General features: G+C 41.7%; 2 protein-coding genes and 1 pseudogene across 4 annotated transcripts in view; 2 read left to right on the top strand and 1 right to left on the bottom strand.

Moving 5' to 3' along the window:
• Positions 1–7,189, top strand: part of xkr6b (XK related 6b) — a 59,342-nt gene extending 52,153 nt beyond the window's left edge. The window contains exon 3 of the mRNA XM_086189196.1: positions 703–7,189. Coding sequence (XP_086045322.1) covers positions 703–1,673 — 971 coding nt within the window. The 3' untranslated portion in view covers positions 1,674–7,189. The remainder of the gene's footprint in view (positions 1–702) is intronic.
• A 1,472-nt stretch (positions 7,190–8,661) lies between these two features.
• On the bottom strand, positions 8,662–10,187 carry LOC147243056 (parkin coregulated gene protein pseudogene; annotated as a pseudogene).
• Positions 10,188–11,527: 1,340 nt separating this feature from the next.
• ccm2 (CCM2 scaffold protein) lies at positions 11,528–20,358 on the top strand. 3 transcript variants are annotated; one of them, XM_086189870.1, is made up of 11 exons: positions 11,528–11,931; positions 15,936–15,979; positions 16,066–16,242; positions 16,663–16,746; positions 16,887–17,070; positions 17,190–17,326; positions 17,436–17,571; positions 17,732–17,789; positions 17,885–18,020; positions 18,131–18,269; positions 18,493–20,358. In XM_086189870.1, the coding sequence occupies exons 2-11, from the start codon at positions 15,962–15,964 to the stop codon at positions 18,795–18,797; spliced, it is 1,374 nt and encodes a 457-aa protein (XP_086045996.1). In that variant the 5' UTR covers positions 11,528–11,931; positions 15,936–15,961; the 3' UTR covers positions 18,798–20,358. The 3 variants fall into 3 exon arrangements, with proteins under 3 accessions (XP_086045996.1, XP_086045995.1, XP_086045994.1); XM_086189868.1 differs by lacking the exon at positions 11,528–11,931 and adding an exon at positions 11,956–14,854; XM_086189869.1 differs by lacking the exon at positions 15,936–15,979 and having other exon boundaries at positions 11,529–11,931.

Below are 20,358 nucleotides of genomic sequence, written 5' to 3' on the forward strand. Positions count from 1 at the left end.
TTCCAAATATTGATTTTTTTTTCCTGCCTTTGTCAAATCTCTCAAGATCTCAAGTTGTGCATGTAAAATTTCTCTCAGAAACTTATTACGACATATTATTTATATATATTACTTATTATTATAATTATTACATGAATGTAGTACAAAACCTTTACATGAAGTATACCTGGTGATCGACTACTGTGGGGCTCATATTATCTTTTCTTATTCTTATGTGCAACCTTCCACGTCATTATTTTCACTTCCCAACATTTACCATTGTTATTGAGTTCCTTTTTTTTTAACAGTTGCCCCATGCAACACAGTTCCCCAAGGAATGCAATTCAATCACAACAAGTGATATCCTTCTCTGTCGTGTTGTCTATATAGGGGCCATCAATACATTTGCCGAGAGGCACCTTGCTTCTGCTCCTCAGATAATATTTCATGCATGCACTGATATAGCTGCTGCATTATACACATCTTAGATGAATTGGTGCAGTGAATGGAGTCTGCTCTGACTGAATGACCCATGATATAATAATAATAATATGACTTTCAGAAGTGTGCTGATTGCTTGAAATATGACGTGTTGATCTTTACCTCGGGCTTTGACTGGATCCTGTTTTCTCTTGCAATTGTTTTTACTAATAGTTTCAGTGTATCTATATATGTTCTTTCACTCAGTCTTTATCCTTTCTCTCTGTCTGTCTGTTTTCCCAGGTCTTTCTGCCATGTCCTCCCTCCTGTCCCTGGCCTGGGTGCTAGCATCTTACCACAAACTCCTGCGGGATTCACGTGATGACAAGAAGAGCATGAGTTACCGGGGTGCCCTGGTGCATCTATTCTGGCGCCTTTTTACCATCTCTTCACGGGTTCTCTCCTTTGCCCTGTTTGCCTCAGTTTTCCACATCTACTTTGGCATTTTTGTGGTGCTCCATTGGTGTGCCATGGCTTTCTGGGTCATCCATGGCGGCACTGATTTCTGCATGTCAAAATGGGAGGAGGTACTGTTCAACATGGTGGTGGGCGTGGTGTATGTCTTCTGTTGGTTCAATGTACGGGAGGGCCGGACAAGGTATAGAATGGTGGCCTATTATACAGTAGTACTGTTAGAGAATGCCATCCTCAGCTCACTTTGGTTTGCGTACCGCGACCCCGCCACCACTGACGCCTATGCCTCTTTTGCCCTCTGTGGCGTCTTCCTGTGCTTTGCCTCAGGTGTGGCCTGTATGGTTCTCTATTATGGGGTTTTACACCCCATGGGCCCCCGGCTGAGGGTGTTGGCCAGCTCATGCTGTGCTGAGCTGCTGTGGGGCCTTCCATTACCCCCTGAGGCTGAGCCCATGGCTCCCACACCAGGTCCGCGTGGCTCCCAGGCCACCCCAACACGGGGTGTGGTAGGGGAACATGTGGAGTCCGATGAAACAGCCACAGACACCTGCCTTCCAGTTTTCCAGGTGAGGTCCACAGAGCCTGTTGATGCAGCCGGCAGGCACATCCGGCCCGAAGGTCCTCTCATCAAGATAGACATGCCCAGAAAACGCTACCCAGCCTGGGATGCACACTTTGTGGATCGGCGCCTGCGCAGGACCATAAATGTGCTGCAGTACATTAGCCCTAATGCGGTGGGCATCAGGTATAGGGACGGTCCGCTTCTGTATGAACTCCTGCAGTACGAATCCTCCTTCTGAAGGCATCCTCTCATACACAACCATGCATTTTCTTTCTTTCATTCTGCTCTTCCCTCTCTCCGGGTACAATCTCTTTCTATTTGACACTTCACCCGTTCCTGTGGTCCTCAACAATCATTCGATTATTCTGCCGGAGATGTATGTTTGATCGACTGAAAACCTGTCGTGGCAGTCAAAACACACAGTCATGATTTATTTTTGAGAAAAAAGAGATAAAAAAAAATACAGTACAGAGAGAATACTATGAACCTACAGTATCTTATGTGATATATACAGAAATCTCATATAAATCCCTCTACATTGATAGAGGAGGGTTCTGTATGAGTGTGTAGATAACATATGAATGTTTCACTATGAAATGTGTTTAATGCATTACGCTGTATTGGTGATTCAACCTGTGAATACTTGTGAAGGGCATATTGTATGTCCCTGTGACATGGGACTGGCGCAAAGCCTGATGGGAATGATGGAGGAGAGTCTCAGAGGGTGCAGGTCTTTGCACATCCCAACATTTACTGCCATTATTTTTGTAAATCATTGAAATGTATGATAATGTTTACCAAGGTCTTAGACAATGAATAAAAGCGCACTCGGTTTTTTAGCATGGTTCTGAATAGCTGTGTTGAAGAGAAGCAGTTTAAAATGGCTTTTCCCTCCGTGAGCTTATGTGACGTGTATCCCGGTTCCTCCAAATCCTAAATCATAATTGCATCATGTATGGAAGAAAAAAGAAGCACACTGACCTTCAATTAGTTCCACCCATTTGTTCAAATTTAACAGTGCAGACTGCCCTCCAGTGAAGGCAAGTGGTAATAGCATGCCTTACTTTGTTATTTTTAGCCCGTAGTTTGTGACAGCACAAAGTAAATAAGACAAGCACTTGAGAATACAATGATAAAAATGTAGAATGTAGCTGAAATGAGCACAAAGTTTTCTAAATTTGTGGGTACAAAATAGGAAAAAAAAAATCATTGTAAAAACATTCCAAAGACTTTTTTAAAGATTGTAGGTGTTTAAAGGGGGAGAAGGGTACTAAATGTGTGCACGTGTTTCATAGTGCAAAGACAGCCTTCAATAAATCCTCCACCATTCCCCTCTGAATCTAAGAAAGTACTCCCTTTTCCAAAACTCCTTATTTTGTTTTATTATCCCCAAAAGCATTAGGTTTCTGACTATATACTGGGTGCAATGACTTGTAATAACTTCTTGAAAAAAAACTAAATCTAGGAAGATATTTCTATGCTATTATACTTCGGTGCATATTTGTGTCCACACTATATTTTGCCAGAAGCCACATTATTTTACATAACAAAACAATATTAAAAGGTATATTCAACATCAGTATGCCCTCAAAGGGGCTGCTTAATGTCACATGGGTGTACAGGACACCTGCAAAACCAAATCACATCCTTAAAGTACTGTCTTTTCCCCTTGAACCAGTAGAGTCTGTGCAAAATGTGTGCCATCAGCCTGCTGTGCAGCACTTAAATACATCTCCCAGCTGAACCTACAGGAGCTTCCCCTCTATCCTGCTATTTCACTTATGAAGGAAAATGACATAAACCCTGCCTTCTGAGTCAAAGGAGCTCGCCTAAAAATTCCAGTGAGGGTTTAAAATGAATGCGTGTCCAATTATTCACCCCGATCGTTCATCTAAATATAGTGTGTTTTTTGTTTTTTTACATTGTGGTGTTCAGCATGACTTTTAGTATGAGGCAGTAGTGCAAACGTACCCAACAAGGGATGCCCAAGAGGCCTACACAGAACAGAGATTCCTTTTTCCTGGCTCACTGGCTCTCTGCTTAGCTGTGGCCACACGTGCCTGTTAACATCGTACTGTAAAAGGCAGATGCCACGCAAGTTTGGGCTAAAGGGAAGAGGGGGTTTTGCCAGGGTTGGAAAAGAACATGAGCACAGATTGTGTGTAAAGGGCCTGACTAGAGGTGTGACTGATTTCTTGTGTGATAGAATTGATTGTTTACCGGTTAGCTCTGTGTGTGTGTGTGTGTGTGTGTGTGTGTGTGTGTGTGTGTGTGTGTGTGTGTGTGTGTGTGTGTGTGTGTGGTGAGGGGATGGATGTATGCATGTGATTTATTTTGGGCCAGTGCTTGTGTGTGTACGTGTGCGTGTGCGTGTGTGTGTGTGTGTATCTCTTCAGCCCTTTCCCACAGTTCTGTTCTCTTGCCAATTGTTCGGCTCCATCCTCGGTTGCTGCTCCACCCTCTTACCCATCTCTACGGTGCTGGGACTTGGTGTACTCCGGTGAAAAACATTCTCTCACACTCTCTGGTAACTGAACAATGGGGTTGAGGCGAAACAACTGGAGATCCTGACATGAGAACATGCAATGAGGTATACTGCCATAACCAAGAGCTTCAACATCCAGGGTGTGCCGCCCTTGAGCTTCTAAGTGATGTTCAGCCCTGAGTAATTGAGAACTGTTGGGTCAGCTTGGGTGGAGCAAACATCCAACACACCATATGTATAGATATACTGTATAAGTGTATGCAAACAACTTGTTTACCATAGTAGCAACAGTAGTTCCTCTTTGTTGTTGTGAATGAACAGCCATGTGAATAGTTAGTCTATGAATGAATGAATTAATAATAATAAGTTTAAAAAAAAATAAGCAAAACAGCCAGTACAGGGGTTCCTCAGGACCAACAAACAAGAACACTGAACCAGCTGACTCAGGGGTGTCTCAATGCAGTTGTCATCCCCAGGCATGTCCTCAAGGGTCTCCATTTTTGTCCTTAACACATCGCATCCTGGACCACTCCTCGGCTGGGACTGTATACCACTAGATTATAGATTGCACATTTTTTTTGTTTGTTTGTTTGTTTGTTTTCACAATCTTACATAAATGGCTGTGGGGTTGGGAAGTTGTTTTTGTGGTGGTTGGCTGCCTGGCAAACGGTGCATCCTTTCTAGATGTTATTTTTTGCAGATACATGTACAAATCAGGTGCAATTACACTGTGATTCATTCATTTGTGTGTTGGCTGGGGTAGGGGGTGGTATTATATAGCATCGAAACCATGATTATGTGCAACTGGGCTGCATTTACTCTAGTGGTGCTTAGTGTCGAATAACGCAGAGTATTTATGCTTGCGTAATTGTGTCATTAGAATAGTCATACTGATTGATTTTAAGTCTAAGTAAAAGTCTGGATTTTTATGAAACATGCAGTATATTTTACATATATTTCTAAAGTACAATCACCATTTTACCACATTATGTATCTATAACAAGGAGTCAATGGGTTTCAGTTTTTTAATTGTTAGTTTATCTAATTATAGGAGGGTTTAAAGAGCTAAGCAAGAATATAAGTTTAAAGCCTTTTTCTATACTGTACAGTGTAGTACTCAGGCTACCAGACATTACACCACATACAAGGTCACAAACAACCATACAGAGAATTGCTTCTGTCAGGTTAGCTCCCCAATTCCACATCCCTTGACAGCCACAACACACAGCAAGTGCGTCAGAACAGCCAACTTGTTCTTCTCAGTCCTTGTTGTGCCTTGTTATTTTGGGTGCTTCAATCCCAATCGCCATGGCAGCCAGGTCCGCAAACCACAATGCCAATATCTTTCTTTACTTGTTTAAGGTGCCAGCACACTCACCAAAATGACAATACCAAACAGTACGCCCCCCCCCCCCCCGACTCCAAATCAAGCTCTCGATTCTCTCAGCTAACACCTCCGTCCACATTACCTACTGGACTTCACTGTTAAACCAGTTACAGCTAAACAGTGTGGCAAAACCAACAGATGGGTGCTCTGTTCATGGTCCTTTCAGACGTAGAAAAGGAGGGTGACTACTTGAACATATTTTATGTGTAAGCAAGTAGTAGTTTGGATGGTTTGATCAATAGTCTTTACCAGATGCCAGCCACCAATTATTTTGGTCAGTGATTATTTTGTACTTTTGTCCGTCTATGCCTTTTACATCTTCTTCTGTCTTGCAATGATGAATGATTACAGTGCCAAGACTTTCTGTGTGGTTTTGTTTTATGTGAACATTATGTCCTCCAGCAAAAATAAATGATTACTCCTGTCGGAATAAAAAAAAAAAAAAGATAGGTCAAGGATGGAAAATTGCGCAAAAATCCCACATGGTGCGTTTTCTTCAAGATGACGTGATGTACATGAAACAGGTCCAATCACTTGCTCGCTTTTGAATAACCTCGTTTCCTGGTTTTCGCATGTATTTAGGACTCATTGTGAGGTGACCCTCAACATTTCGCATGTAAGTGCTCTCAATTGCAATGACCCCTTCTGATTTCTACATTTATGTGTAGCAGCTGGCTATCATAGTGACCCACTTGGTTTACATGTCACGACCCTCCGTTAGACCACTGGAGCAGTATGTTGAGATGATAAAACGGTGCATTTCCTTCTTTTACTTGTATTTGATTTATGTTAGTAACCTGGTGCTGAATAAATAAATGTAAAAGGTGCTATTACTGTGGACTGTACAGTCCAGTTGTTGGCTTTCTAAGAGCATAGCCTTCCAGAGAGCCTGCGCCCCAAATCATTGCAGACTCAAAGTGCTCAAAAGCTTGCACCTAAAATCCACACAGTTTACAGCAGAACTTAACTCCCAATGGTGCCATTTTGATTTTCCAATCTGCACAAAAAAACCCACAGTTGTTCACATTGTGTTCATTATTTTGTTTTCAGCATACAATTCAGTCTGCACTAGGATCTTTTTCTTTTCTTTTTTCTTTGTTTTTTTTTTTTTTTTCTTTAGAGATAATCAAATGGCAGAGGACAAAAACGCATCTTTCTGGCACAGGAGCACAAATGTACTTCTGCTGATGGAAGTCGGGTTAAAAAATATATATATATAGAACGTGATTGCTGTGTTGTAAATTCCTGTCATTATATGTCCTTTATCTGTGTGTATCTATTTTTGTTGTTATTGTAGAATTGGCTGTAATATTTCTTTAAAAATGGATTTGATATTCAAATGAAGCAACTATGGTTGTCATATTAATTGCTGCTGATTTTCCAAATTGTTATCAAAAAGGTGTTGGGAAACATTGCTTTGTTTATATTCAATCAATTCTAGATTGTGTTCACTTGTTGGTGTATTTCACAAATCTCTCCCCATAGGTTATGATTTATTATAACAGTTGGCATGTCAGCTAGCAAATTTGCTACAATCTGTTGCATCTTTATGAAAAGGTACAGATACAACCTAATGTATGTTGTGACTGAGAACATAAGGAACACTTTCTTTGTGGTTGTTAAATATAAAATGTAAGTAAATTGTTTCATGGAATCCCCAATCTTCAAAAAAGCAAAACTGATGTCCAGTATTGTACCAACACCCTATTTTTGGGAAGAATATGAATATTACTAATAACATATGGTGCTAAAGTTCTTTTTGTATGTTTTGGTTTTTAGATGAAAAGAGAAATATTATGCTGAAAATGTAATGTTAAGCCTTACTGTAGATTCATATATCAGACTGTTCATCCCAGAAGAGAAAAATAAATATAGTATTTGAAAGTGCAAGAAATCAGTGCTGTATTCACATCGCAAAAGACGAAAGTGGCTGCACACAGAGGCCTGCAAAGACTGAAGCCTGGCTGCACATTTAGACCTGCGCCTAAGAGTCAAGTTAGACGGAAGGATACACACACAATTGTAAACAGCGAAAAATCAAGGGTATTTAATCAGAATTTCACAATGCACAAAGACCATTCCGGGGAAGCCAGTCTTGCGGTCTTTAAATGCTGAGAGGGTGTGACTGGTCTACCCAGTGGTTGAGGACATACGTGAGGCCCTGGGTTTCACTATCGTTTGAGACACATGAGAGTCGTTGACCCCGGCGGTGGTCACACAGACATGTAAGAGGCTAAAAATGGTCAATCTGAGACTGTTCTGTAAATAGTTTCGTTTTCTGATCATAAATATTAATCAAATCGATCTTAATCTGAGATGATCTAAAATAGGTTTTTGATTAGAGTGCCACGGTGCTGCAGTGGTCAGCACTGTCGCCTCACAGCAAGAAGGTTCCAGGTTTGAGCCCCGGCTCCAGCTCAGGATCTTTCTGTGTGGAGTCTCCATGTTCTCCCTGTTCCTGCGTGGGTTGTCTCTGGTACTCCAGCCCCCCACAACCCTTAACAGGATAAGCGGAAGAAAATGGATGGATAATAAATAGTTATAATAATCGAATAAATATAACAACTATTGATCAACCTTAATTTACAGGTTGAACCACACTGACTTCTGGTTGGAACCCCCAACCCACTTCTGGTTTGAACCCCAACCCCCTTCTTGTTTAAACCCCACCTCCTCTGAGCACTGATATTGATACGGCGCACAGTGATCCTGATTTTCCCCTCAAGTCCAAAGAGGAGTGATCTCTGCTGACCAGTCAACTCAGTCTGTCATCTTGACTGTCATCACAGGCCTCAGTCGTTGTTAACCTGAGTGATGTCACAGATGAGGGCAGAACCCTGACGATACATCCTGTCTCAGAGCCCAGACTACAAATACGAGTAGTGAATGGATCGTGCTACAGTTGGTGCATCAGCAAGCAAATCTTGTACAGTCTGTGGCATCTTTAGAAAATGGAAAACATATGGAACCGGTTCTTTGTGTCAGATGCCCTGTATTGGCTTATTATTAGGGAACAATATGAATCTCACAAATAATATGGTGCTAACGTTCTCGTAGCATAGTTTGGAAATGTTAGACATCCATCCATCCATCCATTTTCTTCAACTTATCCTGTTAAGGGTCGTGGGGGATGGGGGCTGGAGCCTATCCCAGCAGCTTTCGGGTGAGAGGCGGGGTTCACCCTGGACGGGTCACCAGTCCATCACAGGACCAACACATAGAGACAGACAACCATTCACACTCACAGACACACCTACAGTCAATTTAGAGTATCAATCAGCCTCGTCCTCTCTTGATGTCTTTGGTCTGTGGGAGGAAGCTGGAGTACCAGAGAGAGCCCACACAGGAACAGGGAGAACATGGAGACTCCACACAGAAAGACCCCTGTGCCAGAACCAGAGCTCAAACCTGGAACCTTCTTGCTGTGAGGCGACAGTGCTGACCACTGCACGGCTGTCAGTTCTGATAAATCTGTTAATCAGAATGTAGACCACAAAATAAAAACACAGTATTTCATGTAACAAAAGTATCCACATTTCGCCGGCTGAAAGTGGCCACATAAGAGCTTGCATTGATAAGATGCATGTCGTGAGCGTTCACCCTTTAGGTTAGTATGTTAGGTTTATTAAATAAGAGCAAATCTAAAACCTTAGAGTGGATATCTTAGCTTGTCAGCATATCTTAATAAAAGTCCACACACGCACACTGTATGTGATGTAACTGACACAAGGATGAGCAGATGTGCACACAAATGTCAGTCAAAAATCATCGTGGGGTGATGTCACTGCTGTAATGGCAACTACCAACTACAATCCCCCACCCCAATCCTTCTCTCCCCTCCCCCTCCTGCCCTGTTATATTAAAAAAAAAAAAAATCATACAATCAGGATGATAAGTAAACTTAATGTTTTTTTCAGTGAGGCGCAGTTCTACCATCAGCAGTTTCCAGTTTCTGTTTGCATTTTAAAAACACTGAGCGGTATCTTGGGAAGTGACGTCATCCAGAGGGGGGTTGCAACTGCAAGTCACTTGTTTCTGTCTACATCAGGTAACTTGAGGATTCCTCTGGTCAACGTCACTGCACAAGTAACTGCTGAAACTTTTTTGATGCGGCCAAACGATGCTACGGCACTACCCTACCTCATCCAGCCTTTTCAGAGATGTGTTTTGTGTAATGAGCCGATCATGCAGGAACTATAGGTGGGCACCATGTATTTGATATTTATGAAGGCATGTGGTCCACCGTGGCGCTCAAGCATTTCGAGAGTTTCCTTAATCAGGTCGCCAATATTCTCCCGTTTTTGCTGGCTGTATTCAATTCCGTCGCCACAATTAGTGTTCATATTTTTGAAAATGTTAAAAATTGGGAGGATCTGTCTATAATAAGGCACCAAGGCCTCTCCCACTCCCTCAGTGCAAATTATAAGATGCTGCAAGACCTTTAAGGTGGTGCAGATCACTTTCCTGTTCCTGGTGTTGAGGGCATTTTTAATGGGAATGACGAGCTGGTGTATTACATGAAGGGTCTTGGGGCCTCCGTGCGCCAGCATGTCATGGGCCCCCTGACAGGCAAAGAATTCGTACGGATGAACGGTCTCACATAATCCATCAAAGAACAAGGGTAAGTAGTAGTTGTAGTCCAGCTTCCCAATGTCCACCTTCCAAGCAATGCAGTTGCCTTTGGAGTCACAGTCCAGTGCCATTGGGAACTCTCCGCGCTCGTAGGCTGCTCGAAATGCCGTAAATTTGGAAGGGCGTTCCTTAAAAGCCCCTGCAGATGGTGGACCCACAACCACGGCGTTCTTCATAGTAGACTTCACAGTGAAGCCTAGTGCTTTTATCTGTTTCGTACCCTTCGACATATCAGCCACTTTTTTGTTTTTTTCCAGACTACAGAATAGAAAACCCTGGGGGTCCGGGAGCTCTTACACTCCATCATAGCTTTGCTGTCAGTCATCACAGCTCACCTTTCAATCAACATCATTGAAGAGCACAAAGGCCAAGAACATAACTGGACACTCAGAAGACGCTCTGTGATCCACTGTCATCACAGGCCCTGACCACACTTGGTCAAAACCGACAGGTGATTCCATATCCGGCCCACAACTTCCTCAAAGGGAGAAAAAATAAAATGCTACAAAAGGGGCTGCATCCTGTGCATCGCACCGCGTGCATACTGGTCATTCATGGTACAGCAGCCAACTGAGCAGAGCATGTAAATGAGCACGCACGAGGAAGTATCAGAAAGATGTTGCCGAAATAAAGCGTGCACCTCCAAGGTTTCTTTTCACATACTTAAGGATGAAAAGCTGTTTCACGCTCATTTTTCGTGCTGTTCTGACTCAACACTGAGAACTTCCCTTTTTATTTCACAATTAAAAAAAAAAGAGGGGATGCAATTCTCAGCATATAGTAAACAAAAAACAAATCTTAAACTGAACAAAGCAAAAACTTTCATGGGTACATGTCTACGGGCCTTTTCGGCTCACAAACTAGGTCACTTAACTCAGCTCAAGTATCTAGCAGCTGCATTGCTGGCGTTATAGTTCTGCCTTAAATTAATCCAGCCTCCGGTCAGAGAGGATAATTACAATCATGTTACCTCGTTTTATCAAACCTGGAGACCTATATGACTCTTAAATGTTGTCTTCATATTTTAACAGAGTTTGCCCCCCCCCCCCAAAAAAATGTCGATTACAGATCAACATGATCAAATAACTACTGAGTCTAATAAAACAGTGGCAATTTTTTCTCACCCTTAAAGAAAACTGATATTGCTTTGAATATTACATTGCCATAGAAATAAGTATGTCTGTCCTACAACTTGAACACCGACAGCAAGCAAATTTGCAAGAATTAGACAACAAATTAAAAAATAAATTATTTAAAGGGAAGGTGTGCGTGCTAACAGCTTAATAACTTAATTAAAATAGTATTATCTATCAAATATCTGGATACAGTACACATATATCTATAAAAAAAATCCATATCCCTTCTTATATTTGTAAAAACTGTAATAATGAGTATTGCAGTATTTGTGTGTAGTAACGAATATATATTTTATATTGCGTATAGATTTTTCTTTTATATTTTATCTTTCCTAACCAGTTTTATTCATCTCCCGTTCGTTTGGTTTGTGATTTGTTTCGTGTGGTGAACCAGGCTTACCTGTACGTCTTGTCTGTGTAGGACTTTCTCCGCCGCGGCAGCAGCTGTTGTGTGCAAAGCATGCTGGACCTCAGTTCGACGCCCAAAATGGCGGCACGGTTGAAAAGTTTTCACTGTTTTGTTCGAGTTTGGTTTTTCCAAGAGAATATGTCCTTAGGTGACTAAGTGGCATTTCAACACGCCGTTTTCAAGTACCAATCATACCGGTGTTTTCCCTTAAGCTTGAGTTTTAACGTTAAAAAGAGGATGGCAATTCGCCATCAGCTAAAATTTAGGATCACTTCCCCAAGGCTAGGCTAGGCTAACTTAGGCTATCAAGCTAACTACTGTCGGATGAGTGTTGGTTTAATACTTGAGTAGTTATGTCTCGTCTTAATTGGATCACCACGACGAACTGACTATGAAGAAGAGGACCTTTGCATAGAGATGGAGGAAGATGTGAAAAAAGTGAAAAAGGCAAGTCTAACGACTAACCGTACTTTTTACACAAGTTGTTAGGCTAGCTTGCTAACGCACTAGTTTAGCCAGTCAAACCGTGTTAGCTCGTGTTATCTGATTTAGTTTACCCAAATATCAAATGTAGATATTCGGGTTTAGCACAATGGTGTACAGGGGCCAAACACTCACGATTATGTAAATGTTGTGAATTTCCCGTTAAATTGCGTAAAATTAAATGGTTTAAGTATGTCGTTCATCAGGTGAAGAGTTAGTTGCTACAAGGCGTAAGAGATAAAACCAAAAAGATCCATTGTACTTTGAGTAAGCATAGATTAACTTTTATTCATTGTAGTCCACTATTATATTCCGATGCTGTAGGTACTTTTCTTTCACCGAAAAGTAGGCCAGTTTATCAATAGTTTGATACTTTTACCATGGAGGTGTTGCAGGAAAACATGTCAAATTTACATGAAGCCCTCAAGTAAAGCCAGGCTTCTTGGAGTCATCTGTGTGTTCTGGGATGACTGCAGGTCAGGGAAGAACAGTATGTCAACACCAGCTGCCAGGGGCATCATTGATCACTGTCAGGCTCAAGATAATGAGCACTCCATGGTTTTTGAGCTACCCTGCCCACTCTCACTCATACAGCAGATACATGGTCTTCCTAATGACTGCAGATTTTTATGATCAAGCACATATTCCTTTTGTCCTCCATTTCTATTGTATTCTTCTATCCAGAGCGTCTTGGCGCCGGAGGATACTGAAGGGCAAGCCCTTAAATGCCTGAGGTTGCTGAAGTGATGTTTCATACGTGGGAAAGGAGCAGAAGAGTTATTCATTGCTAGAATAGACAAGTGTAAGAGTATCTTGATCCCGACCCATTTTTGTGACAGTAGCAGCATGATGTTGTGTGTCTGGCAGTATAAAGACAAGCATTAATGTGCCATGGCTACCTTTTATCCACTGTGTTTTCACACCGTTCACATACCTACCTTAGCTGCGGGAAATGACTTCACATCAGTATTATAATTCTTTAATGCATTATAATTTGTGACCAGTTATTTTGTACGCTTTTTTAAACTTCCCTTATACTTCTCTGACAAGCTCTGTACTGTAAATATGACGAACTATTACAGGGAAGGTGTTAACCAAATTAACATAAACAAATTCTTCCTTAGCAATGGCTATATTGAGTTATATCGTAATTGCAATAATCTCTGTTAATCTCCATTTCGATCAATGTGCGATCAGGTGCCTGGCCTCAACCTGTACGTAACAATTGTAATCCTGTTTTAATTGATTAAAGAGTAAAATGGATCTGAAAAATTAATTAAAATCGTATTGATTCCCGTCCTTATTTATGATAAAAACATGGACGTGACATTCCATCTAACCGTTCTTCCTCCTAACGGCTGACATGTCTGTTGTTATAGAAAGGAGGTGTTTTATACAAGCGATATAAATTCAAAGTTGGCTATTATTGTGCTCATACGATTCAAAACTTGAACTATCTTCCCACATGTAGCATAGTTTTTTCTACAAATAAAACATTTAAACTGTTGCTTTTTTATTGAAAGGAATAAATAGCTTTTTTCTATTGCTTTTGGATGTTGATGTAACTAGGTTTTGATGGTAGTCATGGTGATTTTAACCTATTCGCGCTTTCACTGCATGCATGCAGTTCTTTTTTGAGCCACATGGTGGTGATGGTGAATCGTTTTAGTCCCTGATGTTTTTTTTTTACATCAAGTGTTCAAAGAGCTATGATAATTCTCAAGTGAAATGTCTGCCCCTGTTCACTGAATAACTTTTTAAAATATCAAGCTATGCTAATGATTAACAGGGCTGATTATCATTTTGATACTCTACTGTTTTATGCACATAAAACATGAAAGTGGCTACTTGTATTGCTCTGGTTTTCCATATTGCTCTGCATTGACATTTTAACATCTACTCAACTCAGTATGAAATTCCTGTGTTTTTCTTGTGTGTGAGGAAGTGTGAAAAGCCACCTTCCTACATTCATCATCCAGGCCACAGCAACTACAAATGCACCATATTTTTAAGAAGACTTTCACTGGAAAAATGCATACGTGCCCCTTTGAGGCCTTTCGCAGGGGTCAACATCAGTTGCTCTGGTCTCATATTTCATTAGAACAAGCCATACAATGTTAATGGATTTGTGTCATGGGGCTACGAACTGATAAATAATGCACTGGTCCGACTGTGCTGCTCTCCAGCCTCATAAGTTTGTGATCAAATGTCAGGACAACAGGCAGCCACCAAAGTGTTGGTAGGATATAAGATTGAGATGGTTGCTGCATCTGTTACTGTTGCATGGCTCTGGATTAAGGTTTTATTTTAGCCATTGAGACATTGTAGGGTGGTAACTTGTGTGTCACGTGGAGTTTCTAGTCTTTTCGTTGTTGTTTTTGCTGCTGACCTTTTAAATGAGGTGGTACAGACTCGATCAGATTTAGCACCGTGAATCTGCAGTGTAATTGAATACAAGTTATATATCTGTGATTTAGCTGTGTATAATGTGTCAAGATAGACCTTAATTTGTAGATCTTGAGTGTGGGAAAGAAGGTAGTGGATCATCCCATCAAAATACAAACTAATGGCTCAGCATAAAGGTGTTTTATCCTCACACTCTTGTTTGTGTCTGTGTCGCTGAAGTCTGCAGCAGCATATGATGCATTTGGAAATTCAAAGCGCAAATTCATGCACCATATCATCACAGGAAGTTGTGGCAGGTCCCTTTTTCCTGTGGTAGTGTCTGTGTATAAAGAAAGAGCCACTTCCTTTCCTTTCTGAGGGGTCACATGCACACTCCTCACCAGCTGCATCGACACTAGTGGAGGCAACAGGTGACTCGTGTAGATAGTGTTAGTGGAGCATGGATGAATGAATACACAACCTCTAGTTCATGGAGAACGAGGTAGGCGTTTGAAATGTTCAGAATGTGCATGCACTTGATCTCAGGGCTGTTTTAGAGCAGTTAAAATCTAAATGTGTCTTTTAAGGTTACCTTTAACCAACTTTCTTTTATTATTTGTCAATCATTCACTTTGAGATTTGGTTTCTGAACGTTCTTAGTGGCCAGGGGTCGTCCTATTGGTTTTCTTGTTTTTACGATGCATGTTTTTACTTGACATGTATAGGTGTATTTCTGCAAAGCGGTTTGTGTTGCTTTGTGCAGGTCCAAGATATGGTGCTACATAGATATGTTTCACCTAATTGTACTTCACAGTGCCACAACATTGTACCACTTGACTGAAGTGTTAAGTAATCATTCATGCTGTGGATTGATTCCCGAATATTTTTTGAGAGTAATCTTTTTTTCTTTCGCTGGTTTCAACCACTAAAATATTGCAAAATACATGTTCTTCTGCACATGCTGTTAATGTTTGAGCAACAGATACACAAAGAGCATCAGCAGTGTTCTGTTTAACAAGAGAAAACAGAAATGACTTCGCATGCAAGTGCAACAGTCAGCAGAAGTTCAGTCGAGCTTCTTGTTTTTTAGGAGAAAATTGGACTTGTAGCAGTGCAGAAGTCAGTTGCTTTCCTGTGTTGCTAGTCCATTGTAATTACACATGCTGTTGGTGGATATGTAAATCTCACGATAAGTAATAATATGCTTTTGCAGAGATCATTGGCTTCTAATTTAGAGATCCTGCCATGCGAAACTTAGTCTTTAATTTTGTTGAATTTATACCAAGCAAGTGCATTTTCTATAGTCAACTCCATACTTTAGGTTGTCACCTGACACACTGAAGACCTCTTTATGAAGTTGTAATTTAAAGTAAAAATATCCAAACCATTAAGAAAATGCCCTGAATTGGAGGATCTCAACCCGAGAGCCATACGCTTTTTAAGATGGGTCGTTTAAAATAAAGCTGAGACAACTATTTTTAAAGGTTGTGACCTAAAATCATCCAATGAATCATTGTGTTGTAAACTGTAACCGGTTCCTCGTTGGTCCATGTTACACCCCTAACGTAAGTTTTTCAAAATAGACGAACCAACAAACCTGGGTGAAAACATGGCGTCCTTCGCAGAGGTAAGCAGGAGTTGACCACAAAAGCAGCGACAGATACCACAGGAACAACAATATTCTAATTTTCTCTCCTTGTCTTTATTCATTAGCCTGGTATCGTGTCTCCCTTCAAGCGAGTCTTCCTGAAAGGAGAGAAGGGGAGGGACAAGAAGGCCCAGGAGAAGGCCACTGAGCGTAGGGCCCTTCACACCTTTTCACTCTCTCAACCTGACCACCGCATCGACCCTGACATCCTGCTCAACGACTACATTGAGAAGGAAGTGAAAGTGAGTATGAGAAAAGGGGCTGTAATGCCTCTAACAGCATGTTTGAGAGTATGTGAGTTTTAAGTGACAGACAGCTGAGGCGAGTGGTGTGCTTCTGTTTCTGATGAGGTGTGTTGTGGCACTAATGTTAGAAGCTGCAAGTGTCGTAACCTTCTGCATGTGGTCGGAAGAACAGTGATGTATTTCACCGCTGTTCGCCACATTTTACAACAAAGCCTTCCACGTTGATGTCAAATCTTCCTTTTCTACCGACTTTTGGAGGAATGAAGGGCAGAAACCGGAGGGATGGGGGCACTTGTTTTGTTTGAGTGAGAGAGCAGTGGCAGGTGCAGCAGGAGAGAGTACAGACCAAAAAAAAAAAAAAAAAAAGATGGATTAATGTTCAGCCCTCTGATGAACTGCATGGTGTGTCTCATCCAGTACTTGGGGCAGCTGACATCAGTTCCAGGATACTTGAACCCATCTAGTCGGACAGAAGTCCTCCAGCTCATTGACAATGCAAGAGTAAGTATCGGAGGAAGTTCTGTTCACACAAAGAGAAAATCGAGTGATTTATCCACGGAGAATTCAATATTTAAGTTGTCATATGCAGGAGTTAAGGTTTGAATGAAAAAAAACAACAACAACACTGCGTCCCTGTTCAGAAATCCCATCAGTTGGCGGGCCAGCTGACATCAGAGCAGGATGCAGTGGTGAGCTTGTCTGCGTACAACATCAAGCTTGTGTGGCGTGATGGAGAGGACATCATCTTGAGGGTGCCCATCCATGACATTGCTGCCGTGTCCTACATCAGGGATGACTCTTTGCACCTTGTTGTGATCAAGACAGGTAAACAAGAAGAAGAAGGTTGCTTTAGAGTTGAGACGCTGATGAAGTTGTAAACTCGCTACTAAAGTATCGACTATGACAGCAAGTTAAAGTCTTGTTTTTGGTTTTGTTGTCTTCAGCCCAGGAATCAGGAGGCTCTCCTTGTCCCAGCTCATGTCCTGATCTCAACAAATCTCAGACCCTGAGCTCCTTATCAGAGAGCGGAGCTGTGCTGGTGGAAGTCTGCTGTTTGCTTGTGCTGGCAGTCGATAATAAGGTAGTTAGTGGTCACGGGTCCCCAAATGTGCTGCACCATGGACTAATTTCAAATGTCTCATATATCTCAAGATACAGCTGACGTTTGCTCTTCCCCTTATGTCTTGTAGGCAGCAGCAGAAGAGTTGTGTCTTTTGCTCAGCCAGGTCTTTCAGATAGTTTACACCGAATCAACCATCGACTTCTTGGACAGAGCCATTTTTGATGGAGCAACTACTCCCACCAGACATCCGTCCCTCTACAGCGGTAAGCAAGAGGATCCTCTAACGGCTCCAGTAACGACCAGGGTCTTGTGGTTTGGTTCTGTCCGTCTAAAGTGTCCCTTGAACGTACAGAGACTTTTTATTTGAAGATACTAAAGTTTGTTAGTTTACTAGTAAATATCTAACTGCTTTGATTGGTGCAGATGACTCCTCAAGCAAAGTGGATGTTAAGGATGCCTTTGAAGCAGAAGCCGGCACATTGTAAGAACTTCTCTTTTTTTGTACTGGTCAAGAAAGACTTTGACACCCCTTTTTAGGCGTTTTACTGGTTAACACGGGGTACCTGCCTCTCTCAGTCCTTTCCAGGCCTCTCTGGGGGCTGATGGGAGCTCTCCATCAGCTTCCTCTCCAGCCCCCCCTCAGACCAAGACTGCAAGTGAAGGAGAGCTCAGTACCACCGCTGCAGAGCTGCTTCAGGACTACATGACCACAGTACAGCTCGTCTCCCGCTCTCTCTCCTCATCCCTTCCTGTTGTGATAAAATAGTAAAAGCTTTGCTAATTTGCCTTTAAATATCCTTTTTTCTCTTTTATCCTATTTAGCTGAGGACAAAGCTGTCCTCCCAGGAGATCCAGCAGTTTGCTACTCTTCTTCACGAATACCGTAACGGTTCCTCCATCCATGAGTTCTGCATTAACCTGAGACAGCTCTACGGGGACAGCAGGAAGTTCCTTCTACTTGGTACGGCCACTCGCCAGTTCTCCAAAAATAATAGCTGTGATGTCAGACTTTAGCAATAAAAGACTATGAACTCCACCCACATGAACACATAACCATAAACTACATGTTTTTATTTAAATGTGGTATTGTCAGTGGCAAAATGTGTTGAAATCAGTTTTTACCAATTAATGATGAGAAGTTTTACACCTAAAAGTAATAGTTTCCTCCCTCCCCGCCCCCGCAGGTCTGCGTCCCTTCATCCCAGAGAAGGACAGCCAGCACTTTGAGAACTTCTTGGAGACCATTGGCGTCAAAGATGGCCGAGGTATCATCACAGACAGCTTCGGCCGCTACCGGCGCACTGCGAGCTCCGCCTCCGATTCCACCACCAATGGCAACGGAGCAGCGGGAGGAAGCGGCGACAGCGCAGCCTCAGACGAAGGCCACGAGAACTCGGAGGGTGACGAATGGGACCGAATGATCACGGATATCAGCAACGACATTGAAGCACTGGGCTGCAGTATGGACCAGGAGGGAGTGACGCCCTGACGAGGAGGACAAAGGGAGGCATTTTAGCCAAAGCTGAGGACTTGAGCTCTTCACAATACTGCTGTGACCAGAAGATGAAGGTTGTCCTTTGCACTGACTTATCTTGTAGTTGTCGATATTTCCCTCTAATTGTCGAGAGGATACGTCATATTCCCGAAGCTCTCATGGAAATTAACTTATTACCACAACAACATGAAGTCACAAATGCACTTATGCAGACCCCGCCGGTGACATGCAGTTAATTGGCTATTTTAGCATATAAGAGAGATTCACAGACTGATATATTTTTAAGATTTTTTTTTTTTTTTTTTTTTTTGGTTTTGTACTCATTTATAGGCAGTATCTGCCACTGCTGTCAGCAATGTAGCAAACATCTTTGAGAATATTTCTGTTGAATTCCTCCAAAGAGAATCCATCAGAAGACATGTTTTAGATGTTAGAGACTGAGGCTTTTGTATTATTATTATTATTATTGTTAATATTATTATTATAGGTCCATCAGCTTCACCAGGAGAATTTTGTTTCCTTTATTTTTTCACTTTTTTTTTTCTTGCTGTGAGTGTAACATTTTGCTATATATATACTTTTCAGTAAGACTTGTTTACCACTTCATTTTACAATCCTACATGTTTACTCATTTATGTAGTTTTGCCTTATTCAAACTGACCAAGGAAATGCTGTAAAACAAATTCTCGCTCAGTTTTAAAGGAACACACCAACTTTTTGGGAAATGCACCCGTATGCTTTCCTCCCCAGAGTCGGTCAAGAAGATAATCTTCTCTCCACTGAGTGTCTATTAGGGGTCCTTAAACCCACAGAGGGCTTAAAGCTAGCTTAGCTTAGCACATTGAATGGTATTGGTGGGATGTGTTAGCATAGCATCAGCCAAAAGTGTGCAAATACTCAAAATGTGTCTGCGTTAATATAACTGGGATTCAGAATCACATCGGTCATGAAATTATTGCAATTACGAGATATTTGCTGCAGGGATTTTACGCAGCTTCCTCGAACTCTAGCTAACAAAAACAAACAAAAAATTAGTTGGAAACGAGAGGAGTGACTGCTGCCACCAATCAAGGCCGACTGTGGAAGAGAAGTTGAGCATGAATCCTTGTGGACAAATCCAGATCATGAGCTTCATCCATCTGATGACCCTTCATTTTTTTTTAAAGTATGCTATCCTGCCCTTCTACTACCATTCATTGTGCTAAGCTAACTGGCAGTCAGCTGGTTGTAGCTCGAATGTACTCACAGAGGCCGGATGGCATATATCTTCTTGTCTGGCTCTGGGGAGTGTTTTCTTTTGAGTGACTGAGCGGGGACTGTATTTGACAAAGCCAGTTAGTTGATGGCTGATGTAAATTTGTAATTGTAGTTTGTTTGTTCTTTTTGTTTGTCTCATGCAGGTCATCTTGTTTTCTTGTGACGTTACATTTATCTGTCACTGTGCCTTTACACTGCAGTACAGCTGCCAAAGGTCTCACTCACACATGAACTGTAACTACAGTTGAGGAGATGGTTATTAAGTAACAGCCACTTTTCACAGTTTGTCATTAAAAAA

Source organism: Aulostomus chinensis, chromosome 20 (assembly GCF_037954235.1).
Source record: "Aulostomus chinensis isolate RoL2024-O1b breed Wild chromosome 20, RoL_Achi_v1.0, whole genome shotgun sequence".
In the NCBI taxonomy this organism is placed as follows: Eukaryota; Metazoa; Chordata; class Actinopteri; order Syngnathiformes; family Aulostomidae; genus Aulostomus; species Aulostomus chinensis.